Raw genomic sequence first — 19942 nt, 5'->3', positions numbered from 1 at the left:
TTACTAAAAATCATAAAAGTGCAATGAATTATGCATAGCATTTCCAGCACAACGGGGCACAGAATTCTGATATGATATGTTTTGTTCACTACAGGCGATAATTTCATTAGCATGTATGTAACACGCATTTTGCCAGGAGGGAAATGAGATTTTGTATATTTTCTGATGTTTAGCTGGATACCTGTCTTTTTTCATTAAGTTCTTATGGATTCAGCTATGGATAGTTGAATTATATTTTTAATTTCTGTCTGTAGGTCACACTCTCTCTTACAACGTTCTTGAAAGCACATCCTTTCCATTGTTGCTTTCTCTAAGCATCCATCTCAGGCCTGTGTTTCACATTTAATGGCTTTTATGATTGGAAGCAGTTAACGACATTTAAAAGCACATTCTCATTTTTTAGTGTTTACTTATGCCTACAAATTCATGCAATTATTAAAGAATTATTACGGAATAATTACAGAACTATTACAGAATGTAAACCTTCTGCTGTCCCCAAGGGGAATAGCTTTGGCATGAAATCAATCTTTACATCACAGAATGCAGCTAGGAGATGCAATACACTGACAAATAGAATCATCACTTCTGTTCTTCACAGAACTGCCTATTTTGACTGACTGATTACAGTTCTACTGCACCATTTGGCTCTTCAGCAGAAGATGGGTACTCCAGCACAAGACAGCCAGGTCCCAGCACTAACAAGCACCACGGGAACCAAACTCTCAGATGGCACAAACTGGCAACACTCCACAGAAAAGTTAAACTTTACTCTCCATTGTTAAACTCAAAATGGAAGCTCATGTTCATCCAGAACAAATTAGACTAGCAGTTATCTGACCTGTGACCAGCACCATGAGCTTCAGAGGGCCGTGCAAAAGCCCTGCAAGTTCAAAGCTACAGAATAAACTATGTAGACAGTCAAACACTTCCTGACTCCCTGCCTCAAAAGTCGGGCTGATTCCGTGATGCTAAGGTCCCTTTCAGGATGGGGACAGCATTGGTATCTGCAAGTATTTTTTCTCTTGCTCAGTCATGCCAGCATGGTTCTCTGTGAGCCATCAAATGGGGAACAAAATTGAACAAGTAGAAATGACATTAAGGTGCCTTTAGAAACAGGCTCTAGAAAACCTCCATGATTTGAAAATTTTATGTTTGAATAACTTGTTTGCATACCTACCTCAAAAATGCAGGTTCCAAGATTTTCACGTTATGACCTTGCACTGCATGAATTCTAGTTAAATGCATCACGTGTATCTTGCTTCCTGTTCACATCCCTATTCTCTATTTTTTTCCTTCTCTTGCACATACATACCTTTAACTTTTTGTCCCCCTCTCTAATCTTTTTCTCATTCCCCTTTACCCTTTTTTCCTGTCACACACGAATGCACTCTCCCTTACCAACCTCATCAATCATTCTCTCAGTCTCTTAACAGCATCAAACCCACCCAAGTTACAAAGTGAAGTACAATATACTGCTACCAGTGTAATAAATTCCCTGTACCATATAATACCTGTTGCCTCAGGTTCCACAAGGTCATTTATACACATCTGTCACTGTGCCCCAAAGGAAAGGCCATATTCCAGTTCTACTGATGCTCTCAGGTAGCACAGTAGAGCTGATGACCTTATGCACTGGATGAATTTATTTAAATCCTGTATGAAGTAAACAGCAGTTGTGACACACCATGGCATCCCATTCAACATGTGCTGCCGGGCCCCAGAGAAGGTTCGTGTTCTCTGTGCAGTCACTATGAGGGAATAGCTGCTGGTGGGTTAATTGATGTTGAGTACAGTTCAGGCTGATATGTGATAAATAGGTCTGACATCTCTGGGACAATAGAGGAAGGGGAAGCAGAGGGAAGAGATCAGGGAGGGGGCTGTCAGCGGCGTGCTTCAAGCCTTTGCAGTAGAGGATCCAATCCAGCATAACAAACCTTCCCTATTTAGTCACTGCGATCACCTCCAGGGGACAGTAGAGGATTGTTCCCCTACAGTTCTCCTTCCATGGCTTTGTTCAATCCAGCTCACCAGGCTGACAGATGAGAGGCAGCCTGCTGGAAGACTCCCCAGTTGTGATACTGAGGAGGCCAATGAGGCTTTCTGAGAGGCTGCCTGGCCGAGCTGTCAGTAAATGAGGTTCATTTGACTAAACAACCTGATGTAAACACCAGTGCAAAAGAAGTAGCACTCAGCAAAGCCCCCTGCATATATGCAGGCAGTGTGATTGAGACTGACTTTGAGAGAGAGGGAAACAGAGCCCTCTTCTCTAGACAAGTGTTTCCCAGCCCCAGGGTCTCAGAGCAGGGCCTGGCACAATTCATGGCTGGTTGCCATAAATTTTAACCAGCCATCAGGTCAGTTAAAGTTCCCACTTGGATACTTGATCTATCTCCCAAGTCTTCTTGTAGTCCATGAAGAAAAAAAGCAAGAGAATCCCCCCAAACAAACCCTTCTCCTCACCAAATTCTTGCACCTCATCCTAGCTTCTGCAGTTAAAAGCAGTCTCTGTGAAGTATGAGGAAATAACGCACCACATGAGGCTGGAAAGCAACATTTTGATCAGTTTCACAATTAATAAGAATTAAGTGGATCACTGGTAAACATCACTGGGTTTCTATGTGTCTGCATTCACTCACTGTATGCATGTGCAGATGCATATGCCACTTGCACCTGAAGTACACTACAACTATATATATAACACATATGCCATCCACCAATACCTACAATGTTTTATTGTTACATTTGTGCATGATGAAAACACCTTGCTCTCAGGAGCTTCTCCCACAGCCTGCTGGCACAAGAAGTGATGTTTCTGTTTCAGCTACTGCCATAGATCTAATTGCAAAGCAGACAGACAAAAGGCTTTGATTCTCACTATACTCTTTTTCCTTCTTGTTTTTTCAAAGAGATGCAGCTTTAAAACACCCTCAGTACTGGGGGCCCAGATCTCTTGATTCTCAGTTATAACATTTCATTACAAAGCAGAAAGCACCTGACGTTAGCATACTGGGAGATATGTTTCTCCTCTAAGCTGCCAACACAGAAGTTATTCATTCTTATGACTCAGCTTCAGCATAAGAATTTCATCTATCAAGGGCACTGCTTTTTGGCAGATAAAAGTATCTAACAAAAAGTCAATTAATTCCCCAGGACCCCACCCTTCACACACAGCCACCACCACCCTCTACTGTGCTGCTCCCATTTTTCCTCCTTAATCACGAGTTAATTGTTTTGTTTGCTTCCCAAAGAGCTAAATCCTGTCTCGCTCCTACTCCTCTCTGTGACTTGACAGCATACCAGGACATACAAGCAGCAAGGCTGATTGTGGCATTCCCCTTTTACAGGCCACTAGAAACAGCTGTCTGCTGCCCATTTCTCTGCCCTTTGCAGGCAAACCACGTGGATAAGACAACAATCTGCTGGGGCAAATAGAAAGAGAAAGAATGAGGAAAACCAGTACCTACTTATGCAACAGCACACACAGATGTTTGCAGAGAGATCATGCTTTAGATACACATTCTCACATATGCAGGGATATAATATGGGTATGGCAAGAGGGAAGCCCCATGGATACTCCTCTTGGGTGGGCATTTGAGGACGACAATACAAAAAGTTGACTGTCATCACTGCTATTTCAGTTAAGATGGGCTGCGTGTCCATGTCAGTGAATTGGAACGAGCCCAATGATAGGGATGGGGATGGAAACTGAATAGTCAGGCTCATGTCTAATCTAAATCCCTGCTGCTGCAATTTAAGCCTATTACTTCCGGCCCTATCAACCACAGACATGGTGAGCAGATTTTTTCCTTCCTCTTGATAACAGTTTTCAAGCCTATTAAAGGCTGTTGTAATGTCCCTCCTCAGTCTTCTTTCTTGAGGCTAAACAAGGCCAGCTCTTTCAGTCTTTCTTAGAGGTCACATCCTCTAGACCTCTCATTCCTACTCTAATTGACTTCTGGGCTACCCCCGGTCAAAGTACTTCTTTTTTGAAGTGTACTGTTCAAAAGCCGGGACAGTGTTCGAGCTGAGACCTTATCAATACTGAGTGCAAAGATTACTTCACGCATCTTCCATGTCACATTCCTGGTTATATATTCCATGAAGATGATTTTTTTATTACTGTTTATTTTAATAAACAAAGAAACAGCATGACTCATGCTCACTCGTGATCCACTATAATCCTTACTTTCTTTTCTGTAGAAGTGTACCTACCTGGCTGCTTCCCATTCTGCATTATCAGACTTGCTCCTAAAAGAAGCCCATTTTATCTGCCCACCCTTTTTCATGCAATTTATTCTTGTTTTAAGCTTGTCTTTTAACATGCCTGGTGTTTGCAGCTTAGTGAAACCTGCACAGTTGATAGGTGTACCCTGTGTCCCACTGTCCAGTCAACTGAATGAACACACTGAACAGACCTGAAGCCATTTATTCTGCTTGATACATCTTTTCACTGTGACAAATTGGAAGTCCTCCAAGGCAAACAGCACATTTATCTCTGTGTTCTGGTTACACACAGTATATCAGACACCTCTCAAACAGAGCTCCCAGTATCACCGTATATAACACTAAATAACAATAAATCTGCTGTTTCAGCACAGTGCCCGTTCCCCACCCCTTGCTTCCCTTCCTTCTCCTCCCCTTATTTCCCCCTCCCTGGGCCAGGGTCTGTTTTTCATGCCAAGGTCCTTCAGATGAGACCCCATACGGGAAGGTAGGTGTGGGAAAGGTTATTAGGAAATGGCCGTCTAAACTGCTACCTTTCCGGCTTCCCCACCCTCTCCCTCCCTACAAAGTCTCTTCTGTTCTGTTTTAATACTAATGAGTTCAGAGGAGGTTCCTATGCTGGAGCAATTCACAGCAAGCACTGTGCCAAAGCACACAGGCACACACCTCTCTGATTGCTTCCTGCCCAAACACAGTCCTGCTGGCTCAACCCACAGAACGTGGGCTGGGAATTGCTGCTGCAGCCCCGTGACAAGGGCAGGCTGAATTTCCAGGGGTGTCGGTGCCACCTACTTCTCTCCTCCCAGCTTTATCCTCTTGCGCGCATCCTATTTGCCATATGCCCCCATGGAGGAAACATAGGTAAGTCAGAGCTTGGCTGACCTTTAAATCTCCAATAAAATATTACGTAAAAGAGCAGGAGGAACTGAGAGGTTGGTTAAGAAATTCATGAGCAAAATTAACATCTTATCAAGCTTTGTTTGTGGTGCTCAAACATACATGCTCGAAATCAGCTCTTAAATGCAAGGGTATAACCAAAGGAACTCCAAAAAATCAACATAATTTCTGGCACTGGTTCAGGTTTAGACAGATAGAAATGAAACTAGAAGCTGGCTTTAGTCCTTCTCTTGCTCTCAGAATAATTACCCCAGATTTAGCAGTGCAAACCAGAGATCAGAACGTATCCTAACTCTACTGAAGTGAGTGAAGTTACCCTGGATTTATGCCAGTGCAAAATATCAATCTCTCTCCCAATTTACCTGCTTTAAATTGTAACTGAGACTAAATGTCTTGGCTAGACAACCTTTAATATAGTCTCACTCAACCGCCTACAACCCAGGCTTCAGGAATAGAATAGACTTAGCAGTCTATCAGTCCCCTTTTTGCTAATAGTTAAATTCTACTTCAATAAATGGAGATGAGCTGTATTTACTATTAATCTATCCAGATCAGCTACAAGAACACCCATTTATGAGGCTTCTCTCATCTCCTCTGGGGTGAGGTGGAGGACAATTCCACAATAGTCTTGCTTGCAAACTGAATATTTCCACAGTCAAACACTGAGCTGAAGGCATGACAGTATATTTGGTTATTCACTCACACCCTGTCCTGTCTCATTGCTCAAGTACTCTGATAATCAGAACAGCAACTACTGCACTGACATCACTGGGTTTCAGAAAGCACCAGACAATTTTTTTTTCTCTAAGTATTTTTTAAGAATGAACTTATCAGAAACATTCAGAAAATACAGCAAAAGGAATAAGAGAAAGATGAGCATTCGCCTTGCAGACCAAATTTGTCCCCTAGATGCAACGAGGATTTGTTGTTATTTGGTTAAGCATTCGTAATCCCAAAGTTCTCTCTCCTTGTTGAAGCAGAAGCCAACAACTTTACACTGTCTGACAAACTCATCCAGCTGTTGCTCTCTGTACAAGATGTAATGCTGAAACACAGCCACTAAAGCAATCCCAATGGTTTTCCATGACTCAGGGATCTCCCTGGACAACTTCCAAATTGGGAAACTGCAATCTGCTTTCCCCTTGTAATTTCCTTTGGAGAAGTTATTCTTCAAACCTCCACCTAGTAAACCATTGCATAACAATGTTGTGCACACTGCTAAATTCTTTTCAAAAGATGTTTGTGTTATTGGCCTGGGGAGCCTCTCCCTTTACGTGGTCAACAAATGATGGGAAACTGCAAAATAAAAAGGTGCCCTTGAGTGTTTTTAATATAAAAGTGCCTAGAATACACAGATGCTGGCTGGGGCGCTTTGGCACATAGCACTGGGTCCAGATGTAAGAGAAAGGAGGGTTTGCCCAGGACGGCTACAGAATCTCATGTCAGATTCCGCCTGAAAAAAAGAGCAGGGCAATGTGTACAACAGGATGCAGTAGCAGGGATTTGCTCCCGAGATCTTCAAATACAACACATTTTGCCACTGAAAGGCTACTGTGCTTCCTATGACCTCCATGTGCTGCATCTTTTCAGCACCTTTTCAATCTGGCCACAGTTCTGTACTAAAGCTGGTTTAAGAAGCACTACTATTCCCTGTTTCACACTCTGGAAGCAAACTCATGAATGCATGATACAAGTTGTGCAAGTGCGTCCTAGGAAACGGACCCTGAAAAAAAAAAAAAAAAAGGAAAAAAAAATAGTAGCGCTCTTGAAATAAGTTTTCCTCTCAGCAAGCTTACAGCCTTTGCCAGTTAGAGAAGCAGTAGTACCTAATGTTCCAAGCTGTGGATAAGTGCTGTTCCCATGCCAGGTGGAAGACATCTGTCTGTACTTCCTCTGGACTAAACATGTCAAAGACAGCAGCTGTGGATGCAGCCCAGTGCGATGAGTGACAGAAAAAGCACCTTCTGATGCCTGCCCTCCATGCGCTGCTCCCATCCGGTGCCGAAGCAACAAGTAGAAGTGCCACTTGTTGTCTGCATTTAGTGACACAAACAGCTCCCCCTCAGCAGCTGCAGAAGAAGATGCCTGGAAACTTCTGACCGGAAAGCCTCGTACCCTGAAAAGGTGCCTCTCCTTCCACTCAGCCTCACCTGTGGCACCTTGCTTCCCTCACTCTGCAGTCTTGCAGGCCAGGCACACGACAGGTGAAGACAGTCATTTCCCACCAATCCTGAAAGAGCCTTGCCAGATACCTTAACAGGTAACGATAACTACCTGAGCAATAAGCAGCCTTGAGCACTGTTTGAAGACAAAATCCACCTAGAGAAGGACACAGAGGCAGGCATGAAATAATTGTAAACTTCCCTCCTCCACCCCCCCAGGCTATACTATACACTATTTGCATGATTATTATATCTGATATAAACTGCTATTAGATGAGCACATACAGAAACTGATTTGAATCAAGACATTAAAAAGATAATCCTTACTGACTGTTATCTACTTCTTGATTCAATTACCTTGTTTTGCTAACAGTTTCTCCTGTACCCCAGCTACTTTACCTCAATAGGTGCAACTGCTTACCCTGCAAAACACTCACACCCAGACCTCTTTCACAGCCTTTCCTCCTCACAGAAAAACTTCATTGCCTCCCCAGCTTCAGGTGGTTACTTTTACAAAATAATTTTATTATAAATTTTATAAGGTCTTCATCATCATAGAGACCTGGTTCCCCTTTTCTTGCTCAGATCAGACTAAGTGACAAATCATTCCTCCTAGGACATCTCAGAGCTGACCCTTCTTCTCTGAGCTGCAGAAGAAACACGCATCTGTCATTCAGCTTCCCTTCATCAACATGCAAGCTCTCCCTCCAAAACCACAGCCAGAAGATCATTTTGGCCTGGCATTTGTGCCATGCCACCTCCATCTTTGCACCCTCTCTTGCCTCTCCCTTCAGCACCACAGCTACTTCATTTGCTTTGTATTTTCCTGCAATGCTTCGGAAAACATTGTCTCTCCTTATCACTCCTACCCAGTAACAATCCAGCCATCACGCTCTTTGCATAACTCAATGCTTTCCTCTGCCATTTCTCCCAGATTCATCTCCAGGTGGCTCCTTCTCACCTCAAATGATCTCTCTGACTTGATCCATTCTCCCACCCATCCTCAGCAAACCAAATCTAGAATTCAAACGTCCTCTCTGAAGGGTGTTTGTAGGACATTTAGTACAGCTTTGAACAACATAAGACACTAATAAACAGAAGTAAAGAAAGAAAAGAAACTGCAGAAGGGCAAGAATCATGCTCTGAGAAGCCATGTCAAAGGTGCAGACCAGTAGGATGTCTCTGTCCTGCTGCTGGCTCTATTTCCACTAGAGATGGCAGAACCTGTTACTTTAAGACAGCAGATGTCAAACTGGCAGGAATTTTATAAGATTGCCGGTTCAATTCTAGGAGAAAGTAGGAAGTTGTCTACTTTGTACCTATCCAACTGGAGCTGAAAGTCCAGGGAACTTGAAATAAATTAATTTGATCCTTCCAGCTAGCACATATGACTCCTACTATTATCATCTCAATGTTTTATCACTTCAGCAGCCATCAGACTCAGTCCAGGAAGTTCCTGGCTCATCATTACAGACATAATGAGACATAAAACCTTAAATGTACTAATGATTTCCTTAACAAGAGAAAGGCCACAGTAAAGTTTTAAATTATCATTATTTTTTATTTTTATATAACACTGCCTATCACTAAATGCACTTGCAGCTGTACTGAAACATGGCAGTGTTCTCCAGTCAGCTGGTAAGGTATTAGAAACACTTGGGCAGATGTCTGAACAGCAAACACATCCACCCTACCAATGGCTTAGGGGGATATCATGTCATTTTCCAAATGTTCAGTAGAGGGAAGACACAAGATAGACTTCGAAAGCACATTGATTCTCTAGTGCCAGGATCTGTTCCTTCCCCTCTTTTTGCACCCCAAACTATGTCTCTGCTGTGCTTTCAAAATCCAGTGCTGCTCCTTTCATGCTCGAGATGGACTATATGCATTTCCTCAATCAGGGAACATCATGGTTATCCCATTACAAACATGTAGCACAGCAAGTAGGTGTTCCTCAGGTGTTTCCTGTCTACTGTAAGCAAATCATACCCAAAACATACACAAAGGGAATGTTTGAACATTCCCTTCAAACATTCCCACCACGACCACAACCTTCCCCACCTCTCAGGAAGGCAGCCAGTACGCTCTGCTTGGGATATTCAGCTTCCAGCAGTCCCCACAGACACAGAAAACACCACACAGGCCAAATTTCAGGCAACGCAGAATGATGCAATGCTGCTACTGTCCTCAGTGGAACCGAGCTGCTTTGTATCAGCTAAGGATCTACCCATAAGTCTTGCAGTAAAGCAACAAGATCTGCAAAGCAATGTATCCCTGCACAAAAGCCTTGTAACTACACAGGTACTTTGGAAACTGCCCTGGCTTTTTCACACCCAAATCCGGCATGTAAGCCTAGGTCTGTTTTTGCATTTGTTTATACAACCCTACTGATTGTCATGCACGGAGTGTGAGACATGGTTTGCTGGCTCCCATCTCATGCTCCTCTCACTGCATCTGGGTCTCACACGTCTGCAGCCCAGCAACTGCTTCTCCTCACACAGCTGGTCAGGGAGCTGGGAGCTGCCAACCAGCTGTGCCTATTGGACAGGAGCCTGGAGAGAGGAAGAGTGCGGTGCCGCGCTCAGTGCCACGAGCCTGTCTCCTACTCCACACATAGGTGAGTGTGAAGGGCAGAGTTATCTCTGCCATGAAATCTAAAACGTAACATACCTCATGTAGCAGGACCTGAGTAACTCCAGAAAGCTGCCTGTAGTGATACGTGTTAGAATCAGGACTTGGACACGTGTACTGCACGTGGGACATGTGTAAAGCAGGCCTGACATTATGAAAAAATTTATTTGAAGAGCTAAAAGTAAAGAGGAAAAAAGAGATGGGAAAAGAGACAGGGATTCTGGATATGTGCAATTAACGGTTGTTTTGTTGTTGTTTTTAAAGTATCAATCTTGGACTGAAGAACTGTGCTGGACATAAACAAACATCTGTGCATAACCAGACAGACCGTGATACTAGGGAGAGATTTTGCCTCCCAAGCCTCAGTCTCCTAATAGCTTCAGAAACCTTAAACCATCCAGTACTTCTGCCATGATTATAATAGAAGACAAGTGCATCTGAATGTATGAAAAATGTTAATCTGACAACTACAAACCAACCCAAGAGAAAGGAAAGTTTTGTGGCCTGGCCCCCATCAGCTAGGAAAGTGATCTGTTGCCTCAAATTGCTGCCCATTCTGCCTCTGGAGGCAGTGCCTTACACTCAGAGGGCAATGCTAAGCCTTCTTCCTGGATAGGAGCCTCCCATCGTGAAAAATCCAACTTAGTCTCATAATTTGTATTTTCTTCTAGCCTCCACTGGCACACTCTCATCAAGTGCAAGAAAACAAGAGCAGTAATTTGGGGCGGGGAGTCTCCCCTGGGCCAAGGCCAGCAAGTCAAAGCAGTCAGTTTGCTGAAGTCAGAGCTCATTACATGCAAATAAAAATGAAGGACCTCTGCAGATCTTGATTGCATTTGGCACTACACAACCTTCCGGACTGATTAGGTACAGTCATTCATTAAAGGAAAGCACAGAAGGGATGGGCACAGGGAATAAAGGAGCCTCCATCTTACAGGAAAAATGACACAAAGGCACTTTGAAAATATGGCTGCAGAGAAAATTGCATTGATAACAACTCAAAGCCACAGGCCTGTCAGAGGTACAGTCTGAAACTGAGATTTACATGTAACACAAGCGACATAAGTTAAATCCCTGTATTAAAAAGAATTCAGGAAGAAGATAGAATGACTCAGAAGATTGATAAAGTGAAACTGAAATACTCAAACCTTGGCAACACGCCTGAATTTAAATGTGATTAAATACTGTGATCAATATACGACACGTGTTTGGGGTTTGAAGTGAGGGCCTATGGATGTATTTCTAAGCCACAAAATTTCAGTCAGAAACTATGGACTAAATAAGTTTCAGAAATGAAGGATACTTTTCTGGAAAGGTGGTGCTCCACGCTGGGCACCCAGACACAGAAGAGCCAACTCTACGTGTATTTCCCTCAGCTTCCCTGGAAGGCTGCTGGGGAACAACAGAGAACTTTGTTCTCCAGGCCTGTCAACAAGCACAGAGAAAGGCAGCTGATGTTCTCTTTTGCCTACATACATAGACTAATGTCTAAGGCAGTCTATATTCACAATAGAGGCAATTCTTTTACTTTTTACCCAATAAATACTCTTGCAGGTTGCAGAGCCAAAGAGGGGCCTCATGAACACTGCCACAGCTAGGACTTGGCAAGCTTGAGTGGGGCTAGTGATATATGGGAGTACTTATTCAATGTGGTGAAGCCTAGTTTTCATCTGAGGTTTATGTTGTATCCATTACATTAAATGGCCTGCAAGGGAGAGCTAAGCAAGAAGGAAAGTTGCTACTTCCAAGTCAGCTGTTTGCAGTGGGAACTGCTACTACTGTTATTTCGACTTGGATCCCATCTCCCTGTGGCTCTTGATGAAAGTGTGTTATCCAGTACATGTCGCACCGATGCCTTGCTCAGAAATTGTTTTGCTTTCTCTGATAAATTAAGTAAATGAATTCTCAGATAGTTCCATGCATTTTTGATTTTCAGTGGTCTTGTTGATCAGGACTATATACCAATTCGGTGTGTGTCTTCTCTATGACAACAAAAGCTGGGGTTTAAGGCCAGAAAACATGATCTATTCACAGAGAGAGAGGGAGGGAGGGAGAATGTGTGCTGCCTCACACAAGTAGCAACTTACCTCTTTTGGCAACTAAAGAATGCCAGGGCCCTATATGGAGCTGCCATTTAAATCAACAAGAAGAAACAAAGGCAGACCAAGGCAAACGCTGGGTAATTCTGGTAATTCTGAAGTTATTAAAAACAGAGTTCAAAAGTATTTATACTACTTATTACCTGTAACTAATGTAACTTAGTGGGCACTGTTAGCAGCATAAGGTCTAAAGTTTAGTTCTGGCAAAGCTGGGGAGGTTTGTAAATAGTAAAGTGGGTAAAGAGCTTTTGTGAATCTATAAAGTCAACACAACCTCTTACTTAGGGGCTCTGGGGGGAGAAAAGAAAAACAAAAAAACACAACGATCCATGTTTAAATGCCGTGTAAGAGAAATGAACCATGATAGGAGAATCCAGTCAATGTCCCACCTGAGCTAAATACCAAAATGCTCCAATGACTGAGGAGATAAAGGCAAATATTTCTCAAATCTTAGTTTAACAATCTAGTACGGTACAAGTAACTCAGATAAGGATATTATCATTCAAGTTTGCACACTGTAGTAATGTGATCAACTTTGAGAATGGTAGCTTAAAATGACAACTCCTTCCTCACAGACCTTCCCTCCTAAAATAGACCATGTTGAATTCCACCTTCTCAAACACCATGACCACATCAACAGACACACTAACAACAGAAAAAGAGAAAAACATCAAAAGCACAAACACTGCTTTTTCCTCTGTGCTAACATTCTTTATATTTTCCTTCTTTTCCTGAATTTCCAGCATCTATATTACCCTTAGTACGATCTGAGTTCACATTTGGGGTCCAGTTGCAGCTGTAAGAGAGATATAGATGGCAACATCTTTACTGTCAAGCAACCCACTATCTTAACAAACAAGAAGAGTCCAGGACTTTTAATATTGAACAAAAGGAATCAGAATCCACTGTGGCAAGAACACACTACTGCTAACAAATTTGAACAAGGAGTCGGAGAAGCATTTTCATGAAAAAATTGATTTTCCCTTGCCTTGCAATAGTTCTTCCAGATTATTCTGCAGTTCCTGTTCAGTCAATAAATCTGTGCAAGGAAAAACACATGTGCTTAGCACAGCCATTTTTGCCAGCAGGCACAAAACCAGCTTGGCACTTGCTGAATAGACCACCAACTGCAGCAGCACTTTACTACATGGTACTACACACAGTGCCAGCTGAGAAGAGACTGAAGGAAAAAGAAGTGATGCTGGCTAGAACAACCTTGACAGTCAGGTAGGGCCATTTTTAAAATTTATGAGGTACAGGGCCACTCCACATACCCTTCCTACTGTATAGAGCTTCTCTTCCTCGCCTGTTCATTGAAGAAGAGATGCTAAAGCCATCTGTTTTCCCCTCTTTCAGTTGGAAGCATGAAAGTGGCCCTTTGAGGAGCAAAGTTTGTGGTTACATGTAATTGTTTGCTTTGTTTCTTGTGCATTTAGACATGTGCAGCAGCACAAATGCTTGAGATCCATCCTAGAACTGTTCGTCTGGTTGAGCAGCATCGAGAGCAGGCATTTCAGCTGAGATCAGCATCAGCTTGTCATTTGACAAGCACTGCCATGAAACGGTCCAGTTAGGGCAGCTGTCATTCCTTGGCTGGTTGATCTGGGTGCACCCCCAAAAGAGAGCAGCCCACACATGTAAACCCGCCTCAGCTCGGATTCCTCACCAGCAGGTTTACAAGCTCTGGAGGTGTTTGTGATCCTAACCCAAATAAAGGATCCCAACACATTCCTAGTTCTTCAATCTCCTCCTCTTGCACAATGTACGTCTCCAACTGCATTTTTATGATAGCAGTTGAAAGACCACAAGACAAGAGAAGTACTTCAAAGTGCCCATTTTCCTCAAAAAGGGGGTGGAAATGTACTGAATATTTACTGGACTGGAAAACCCATCACAGGGGAGGCTTTTCCAGAACAGCTAGGCTTAGCTCTTCTTGTCATTAACTCTTGTATAGGACAATGCCCCAGATTTTAACTGCAACAAGGGGAAAATAGGGCTTTTAAAAATTCATTCAAGCACACCAATATGTTTCATTATACCCCTTGTAGAGCAGATGGCAAGATGAGGATTTACCCTCTGGGCCTGCTTCAGGAAGCAAACGCAAATGCTTTTCTCACTACAGATCTCAGATGATGTTGGTGTCATCATTTCACTTGGGGATTTGGGTCAAAAGGCTTTACACTCAAACCTGTCTTTTATATAGTACAAGTGCACCCACACTAGACCCTAATGGATAAGCAGTGGAGAGGCTGGTATGCAGCAAAGAGCCCTCTCAGGCACTTCCAGGTCGCTGACTTACACTGGCACATTTACAGACTGAATCTTTCTAATCCAATTAAAATCTCATCTGAGCTGTCAATACAAATGTAGCCTGTTTTATTTTAGTGTCTCGTGGAACATGCATTAATCTGAACCTGTGGACAAACAAGCCCTTCTGGGCAAATTCTGCATTCTGCTAGCCCAGTTTCTCTCCTAGGTTCTCCCACTCATAAAGCTCTTGCTGATCTCACATCATCTGTCTGCACAGGAACTCCTATGGACACACACAGTCATCCTACCTGAATGCTTTATGAAAATGTGATATAATTCATTAACCTGACAAGTAGCACTTTCCTCTCCTAGCTCACTTCTCATGCAATGATGGGTAGGGTACTATCATTAAATACAAGAACACAAATTTCATCAATTTTTATTTCAATGGCTTCATTTGTTTGAAATATATATGCCAGTTACAGGCTGTCAGCACACTTGAGAAGTTATAGCATAGACTAACAACTCACAAACTCCTGGGCCAAAATTTTTTGCAGCTCATCATGTATACTTGTCATTACATTTTGCACCGAAAACATTATAAATCTTACCATTTAATAGACTTCCACAGGACAGCTGCAAATTATTCTGCCACAAGCACATAGAAGAGAAATATTTGCCATAAAGCAAAAAGCTAAAAGCACCCTAAATACCACCACAGACTCAAACCCCTCGTAGAACCCGATACCCTTCTCAGTAAGCAAAAGCCCAGCAGCAAATACAAACAGGTCTTTCACTAGGACCTGAAGGTGACAAGTTCAAGTTAGGGCAAGCCAAGATCAGGAGCAAAGCACCTCTACTGGTGACATCTTCAGGAAAGCTAGACTGAATGCTTCAATGGCATTGGATAGGGATGAACTTTCATACAGGTGTTAAAGCCTTGCATGTGAAAACCAATTCTTAAGCAGCATCAGAAATAAATAGCAGAGCAGATTACAGATTACGCTCTTACTCAGGACAGATACCACACACAGTTCTCCAGTCAGTCATCTGCATTTTCCAAGAGGAATTCAAGTAGCCTCACAGAGAAAACAGACTGACTTAAATAAAGACCCATACTTTGTGAACCACGCTCATAAGAAGAGATTCTCCATCTGCTGGTTAGGCTGAAGCAAGGAGATGCTTTCTTCTGTTCATGCCCTATTCGTACTGAAACAACTGCAAGTCTTACCATCTCCTTCCCACACCCTGCCACTGAACATTGGAAATGCTAAACATTTTCATAGCTTCTAGGTATGACAGAAAGAGATCACAGAGAAGAAATTCATACTAATTTACTATGTACGCAGAAAGCAGCTTTGACCAAGGAAATGCTTCGAGCTCAAATTACTAGAGGGTGGGAGAGTATTCTGGCAAAGGCCTTTCTATGGCTGCACCCTGGGCATGTTTTTTCTGCATTCTTCCCCGGGCATCTGATTTTCACCAGCATCTGAAATAGTAGCCCAGGCTAGGTGGGCAGACCATCGTTCTGACAAACTATAGCTGTCCATGTCTTTGATCTGACACACTATAGTTGTCCATATGTTCACCTCCACCTGCATACCCAAATTATATAGCCATTTTTATTGCTACAGCACTTTGAAGCCATGCTCATACAAAATAAAATAAAATAAAATACTGGGGTATTGTTATGTAAGTGTAATATTGAAAGATTTTTGGCAAACTCCTCCATTCTGAGATCCAATATGCTCTGTGCTATTTCTCACTCAGTAGCAGAACTCAGGTATAGATTACAGGTACCTCACTTTACATAACCCCCAAACTCAGAGTGATGATGAGACAGTTATCAACTGCATCAAATGGTCATCACCTTTCTGACGGAAGTCCCAAAACAGCACAGTCCTACGACCTCTGCAGTGGTTTGCACAAATGCTGAACAAGAGGAAAAGACAGCAAGGCTCTTTGATGCCAGGCATGAATAGCAACTGACTGCTACCAGTAATCTACAACAGCATTTACCATAGAAGCAAACAACAAAGTTCATCTGAAATAACTGCTTCTTTTCATGTTTACATCTGCTGCTGCAATAGCAACAGTTCACGGATCAAAGGCAACCAGATGATGAAACACAATGAGCATGGTCACCTGATCGTTACGCCTCATCAGCAGTATGTTGCCCATCAATAAACCAGTATAGTCCTTATTGACTGTCAGGAATCTGTTCTCTAGAGAGCTTACACGGTTTCTTCTAATAGACTCAATCCTACACCTGAAGAAGTCCTGTCAGAATAAATCCCCATATTTAAGCATTTTATTTTTTATATAATTCATCCACCCTCTAAAATATAACAATCTGCCAGCAGAAACTTACCACAAGTTCAGAGAACCTGGCATTGAGCTCCTCTGCAGGTGGTATTGGGACAGAAAACTCAAGGAACTGGAGGGGGTTGTTGTCCTTGAGGTTGATTTCAGGGAGGTCACTACCTCCAAAACAACAAAGAAACCCCAACGCATGACGATTCCTCTTCCGGGGGGCCATGATCATTGTGTATGATGCTATCTTCTGATCATGTTCTGCAAGGAAAAAAAAGAGGGGAAAAAAAGATGAGCGAGACTCCACCGGATCTGTACAGCTCTCTGCAATTACAATGGTCATCATTGGTGTAACAGCTTGGATAGAATGATTTGAGATACAAAAGACCAAAATAAACATTCAAGCTAGACAAGGTAGTTAGCTTTAATATAGAATTACAGAATCACAGAATCACTTAAGTTAGAAAAGACCTCTAGAATCATCAAGTCCAACCATTAACATGTTCTTGAATGGCAACGTAGAATCGCTTCTCCCAAAGTTTCTCAAAAGGTTTTACTAACTCAGTGATCTTCCAACAGACATATTTATCAGTAAAGCTCACCAGCCAAGGTTGAATGCTATCATTGGATACCAGTTTTGGACTTTTGCTCACTGCTACAGTAAAGGAACTAAAGTATGTACTGGAGTATTTACCCAGAAGGAATGGGATAATCCTCCAAAGACGTGCCATTTGATCAAAATAAAACAACAACAACAAAATATCAACAATGAAACGATAAAACAGAAGTCATTTTTTCACCACTCTGGAAGCACACTGGCAAACATTCATTTATCCCTTTATGGCCAGGATTATTGCAGTAGGACCATTTTGTCTATCATGTTTTCAAACACATGTAACCAGTTTGGGCTGCTTTATGTATCCAGGGGTGAAATTGCACAGTGCTAATGCACGCTTTCAGATTTACATTTGAGCTGCCAGATCCAATCTTGACAGGACCCAGGCTTGAGGGGCTTTGGTATCAGGAGCATAAAGGGAGGCAAAAGGAGGCCTGAAGTTGGATTTGGAAAGTGACTGATTTCACCACACAACACCGTTTGTGAACAGCCCATCCAAACAGGAAGCCTCCTGCCAGCAGTTTGAAAGGAGGGATCTGTGCAGTCCACAGAGAGCCGCATATTTTGCCCTTTTAAGGGACTTGTTGTTTGACAGCTCAGGGGCTTATTTGTGTTATATTTTTTAAGGACTTCACTTTTTCACTTAATCTGCAGAATAAGCCTTATCCTTAGAGAGTAAATAAAGCCTGTTGCAAAGCCTGGCTCCCTGGGCACAAGGCGGAGGAGCAGCGAGGGAGGTGGCAGGTGAACGGAGCCGCGGGATGCTGGATGCTATAACTGCAGCAACACAGCTGAGCTTTGTCATCGGAGCAGCTGCTGCCCTAACCTGCCCCACAATGCTTTGGCCTGTTTGCTTGCCAGAACAAGGCTGCTTTGAGCTCTCAGAGAGACTAAGTGGCTGTGCTAGGAAAAGCACCTTTAGGTCAGCAGTTGCATCGTGGGACTTAACATACTGCATTCAGCCAGAAGCTCTACAGGGAAACTTTGTGTAGAAATCTGAGCACACTTGCTTAAGAATAAAAAAAGAAAACAAACAAGCAAACAAAAAAAATAACCCCAAACCCCCAGCCTCGATGCACTATGTGCTTGGCAAGAACCAGAAGGCTTCTTTGTGCTGGAACTAACTTACTTAGCACCTCCTTTTACACACTGGGGGACACCAACTCTCATGCAGATTGAGCTGGTATCAGGCCCTTTGCATGCCTGTCTTCCTTTGCTCTCCATGCCAGGTTTGCGAAGGCTGCTATGTCTCAGCAGGACCCAAGAGAGCAGCGTGATGCCAGCTGCACCAGCACATTGATAAAATCATTGGATTCTCACTAAGAGAGGCCAAAGGCCAGCTTAACCCTGGAACCTGGCCTCTGACACTGATCTCACAAAAAGTAAAATGTCCTCAGTTCCAGCACAACAATGTACGCAACTTAATTTCCTCTCAGTGGGGTAGATTAAAAGGCTGAGTTATTAGAAGATTTCACAAGAGAACTTCAGAAGAAGTTGATCTTGTTCACTGCAGATCATCTCCTCAGGGACTTCTCTGAGTGCAATGTCCTTTATGGTAGCCTGGCCATGGATAAGGCCAGAACCCATTATTTTGACATACCATGAGTTTGGAAGGAACTCATACCAATGAGTCAAGCCTGATTTACATCCAGTATAACTACATTTCCATCAATTTTGTTGCAACTAAATTCTGATCTACTGTTGAGATACTTCCTCACCAACCACCAAAGGACCAGAATCCTCTGGGAGCATGAAGAGTGAATCCTCCTTGGAAAAACTGGCTTAAACACTGAAGCAATAGGACCATAATATCTTCCTTTATGAGCTCAGGTCAAGATTTTGGTAAGCACCGCTTCAAAAGAGGCACCTTACCAGTAAATAAGTACTACAGAGAAGGCCATGAAGGTCAGCATTTTCTGTGGGTTAAGTACTGCCCTGGTCAGGGTACCACAGGATACCTTGAACTAACATTTTATCATTCAGCTTTCATTTTAAGCAGGCTCACCAGAGATGAGCAGTCATTCCGCAGGCCTTCTTCATCCATAATACTGAAAAATACACGGGCTTGTTCCTGCAATGCTTTAATGAAATTGGCACCTGTTCCTTAGGATCCATACTTAAGACACTCAACAAAGCTATTCAACTTTGATTAGTTTGCAAAAGTAGGCAGAGCTCACACAAGGAGAAGCCTTGTAGTGCATCGTTTTCACAGAACATTCCATTGCACAGCCTGTACTCTGGCATTTTCCAGGTCCATCTCTAAGAGACATGCAGGAAATTAATACTGACATGGAAGGGTTATATGGCCCTTCTGTATTGCTACAACACTGTAATTCTAGAGAGGTGAGGTGTCTAGATGGATTTAAAATAAAAAATAAAAGAGAGAGAGAGAAAAAACTACTAGAAAGGAATCCAACATAGGTAATTTAGAATTGAATCACAGATTGAATAAATTAATATATATTTCTAGCTGGGAGCACTGTCTTTCTAAAGATTAAGGCTGCCAACCACAGGATTCAGAGAAGCATTTACTTAAGTAACTGGTTATGCTATTCAATATTAAGAAATGTTTATTATATTTACTACTTATTCTCTTTAAGAATTAATTACTTCTCCTTGATTTTTGTTTGTGAGTATAGTTTTGAACAAAATAAACATTTTTCAATACCCTCTAAATCATTATTTTTTTCTTCTTTTCTTTCTCTTTGTCTTTTCAAGAATCAAATCTGGGGGAAAAAAAAAGGTGTTTC

General features: G+C 42.5%; 1 protein-coding gene across 7 annotated transcripts in view; it reads right to left on the bottom strand.

Moving 5' to 3' along the window:
- DAAM2 (dishevelled associated activator of morphogenesis 2) overlaps window positions 1-19942 on the bottom strand; it is a 190849-nt gene that overhangs the window by 100254 nt on the left and 70653 nt on the right. For all 7 annotated transcript variants that reach the window (XM_032185840.1, XM_032185843.1, XM_032185845.1 and 4 more), the window contains one exon: window positions 16635-16837. In XM_032185840.1, the coding sequence (XP_032041731.1) occupies window positions 16635-16837 (203 nt within the window). The remainder of the gene's footprint in view (window positions 1-16634; window positions 16838-19942) is intronic.

This window comes from Aythya fuligula, chromosome 3 (genome assembly GCF_009819795.1).
Source record: "Aythya fuligula isolate bAytFul2 chromosome 3, bAytFul2.pri, whole genome shotgun sequence".
Lineage (NCBI taxonomy): Eukaryota > Metazoa > Chordata > Aves > Anseriformes > Anatidae > Aythya > Aythya fuligula.
The sequence above is the reverse complement of the archived record's forward strand: the minus strand, read 5'-3'. Positions and strand labels throughout refer to the sequence as shown.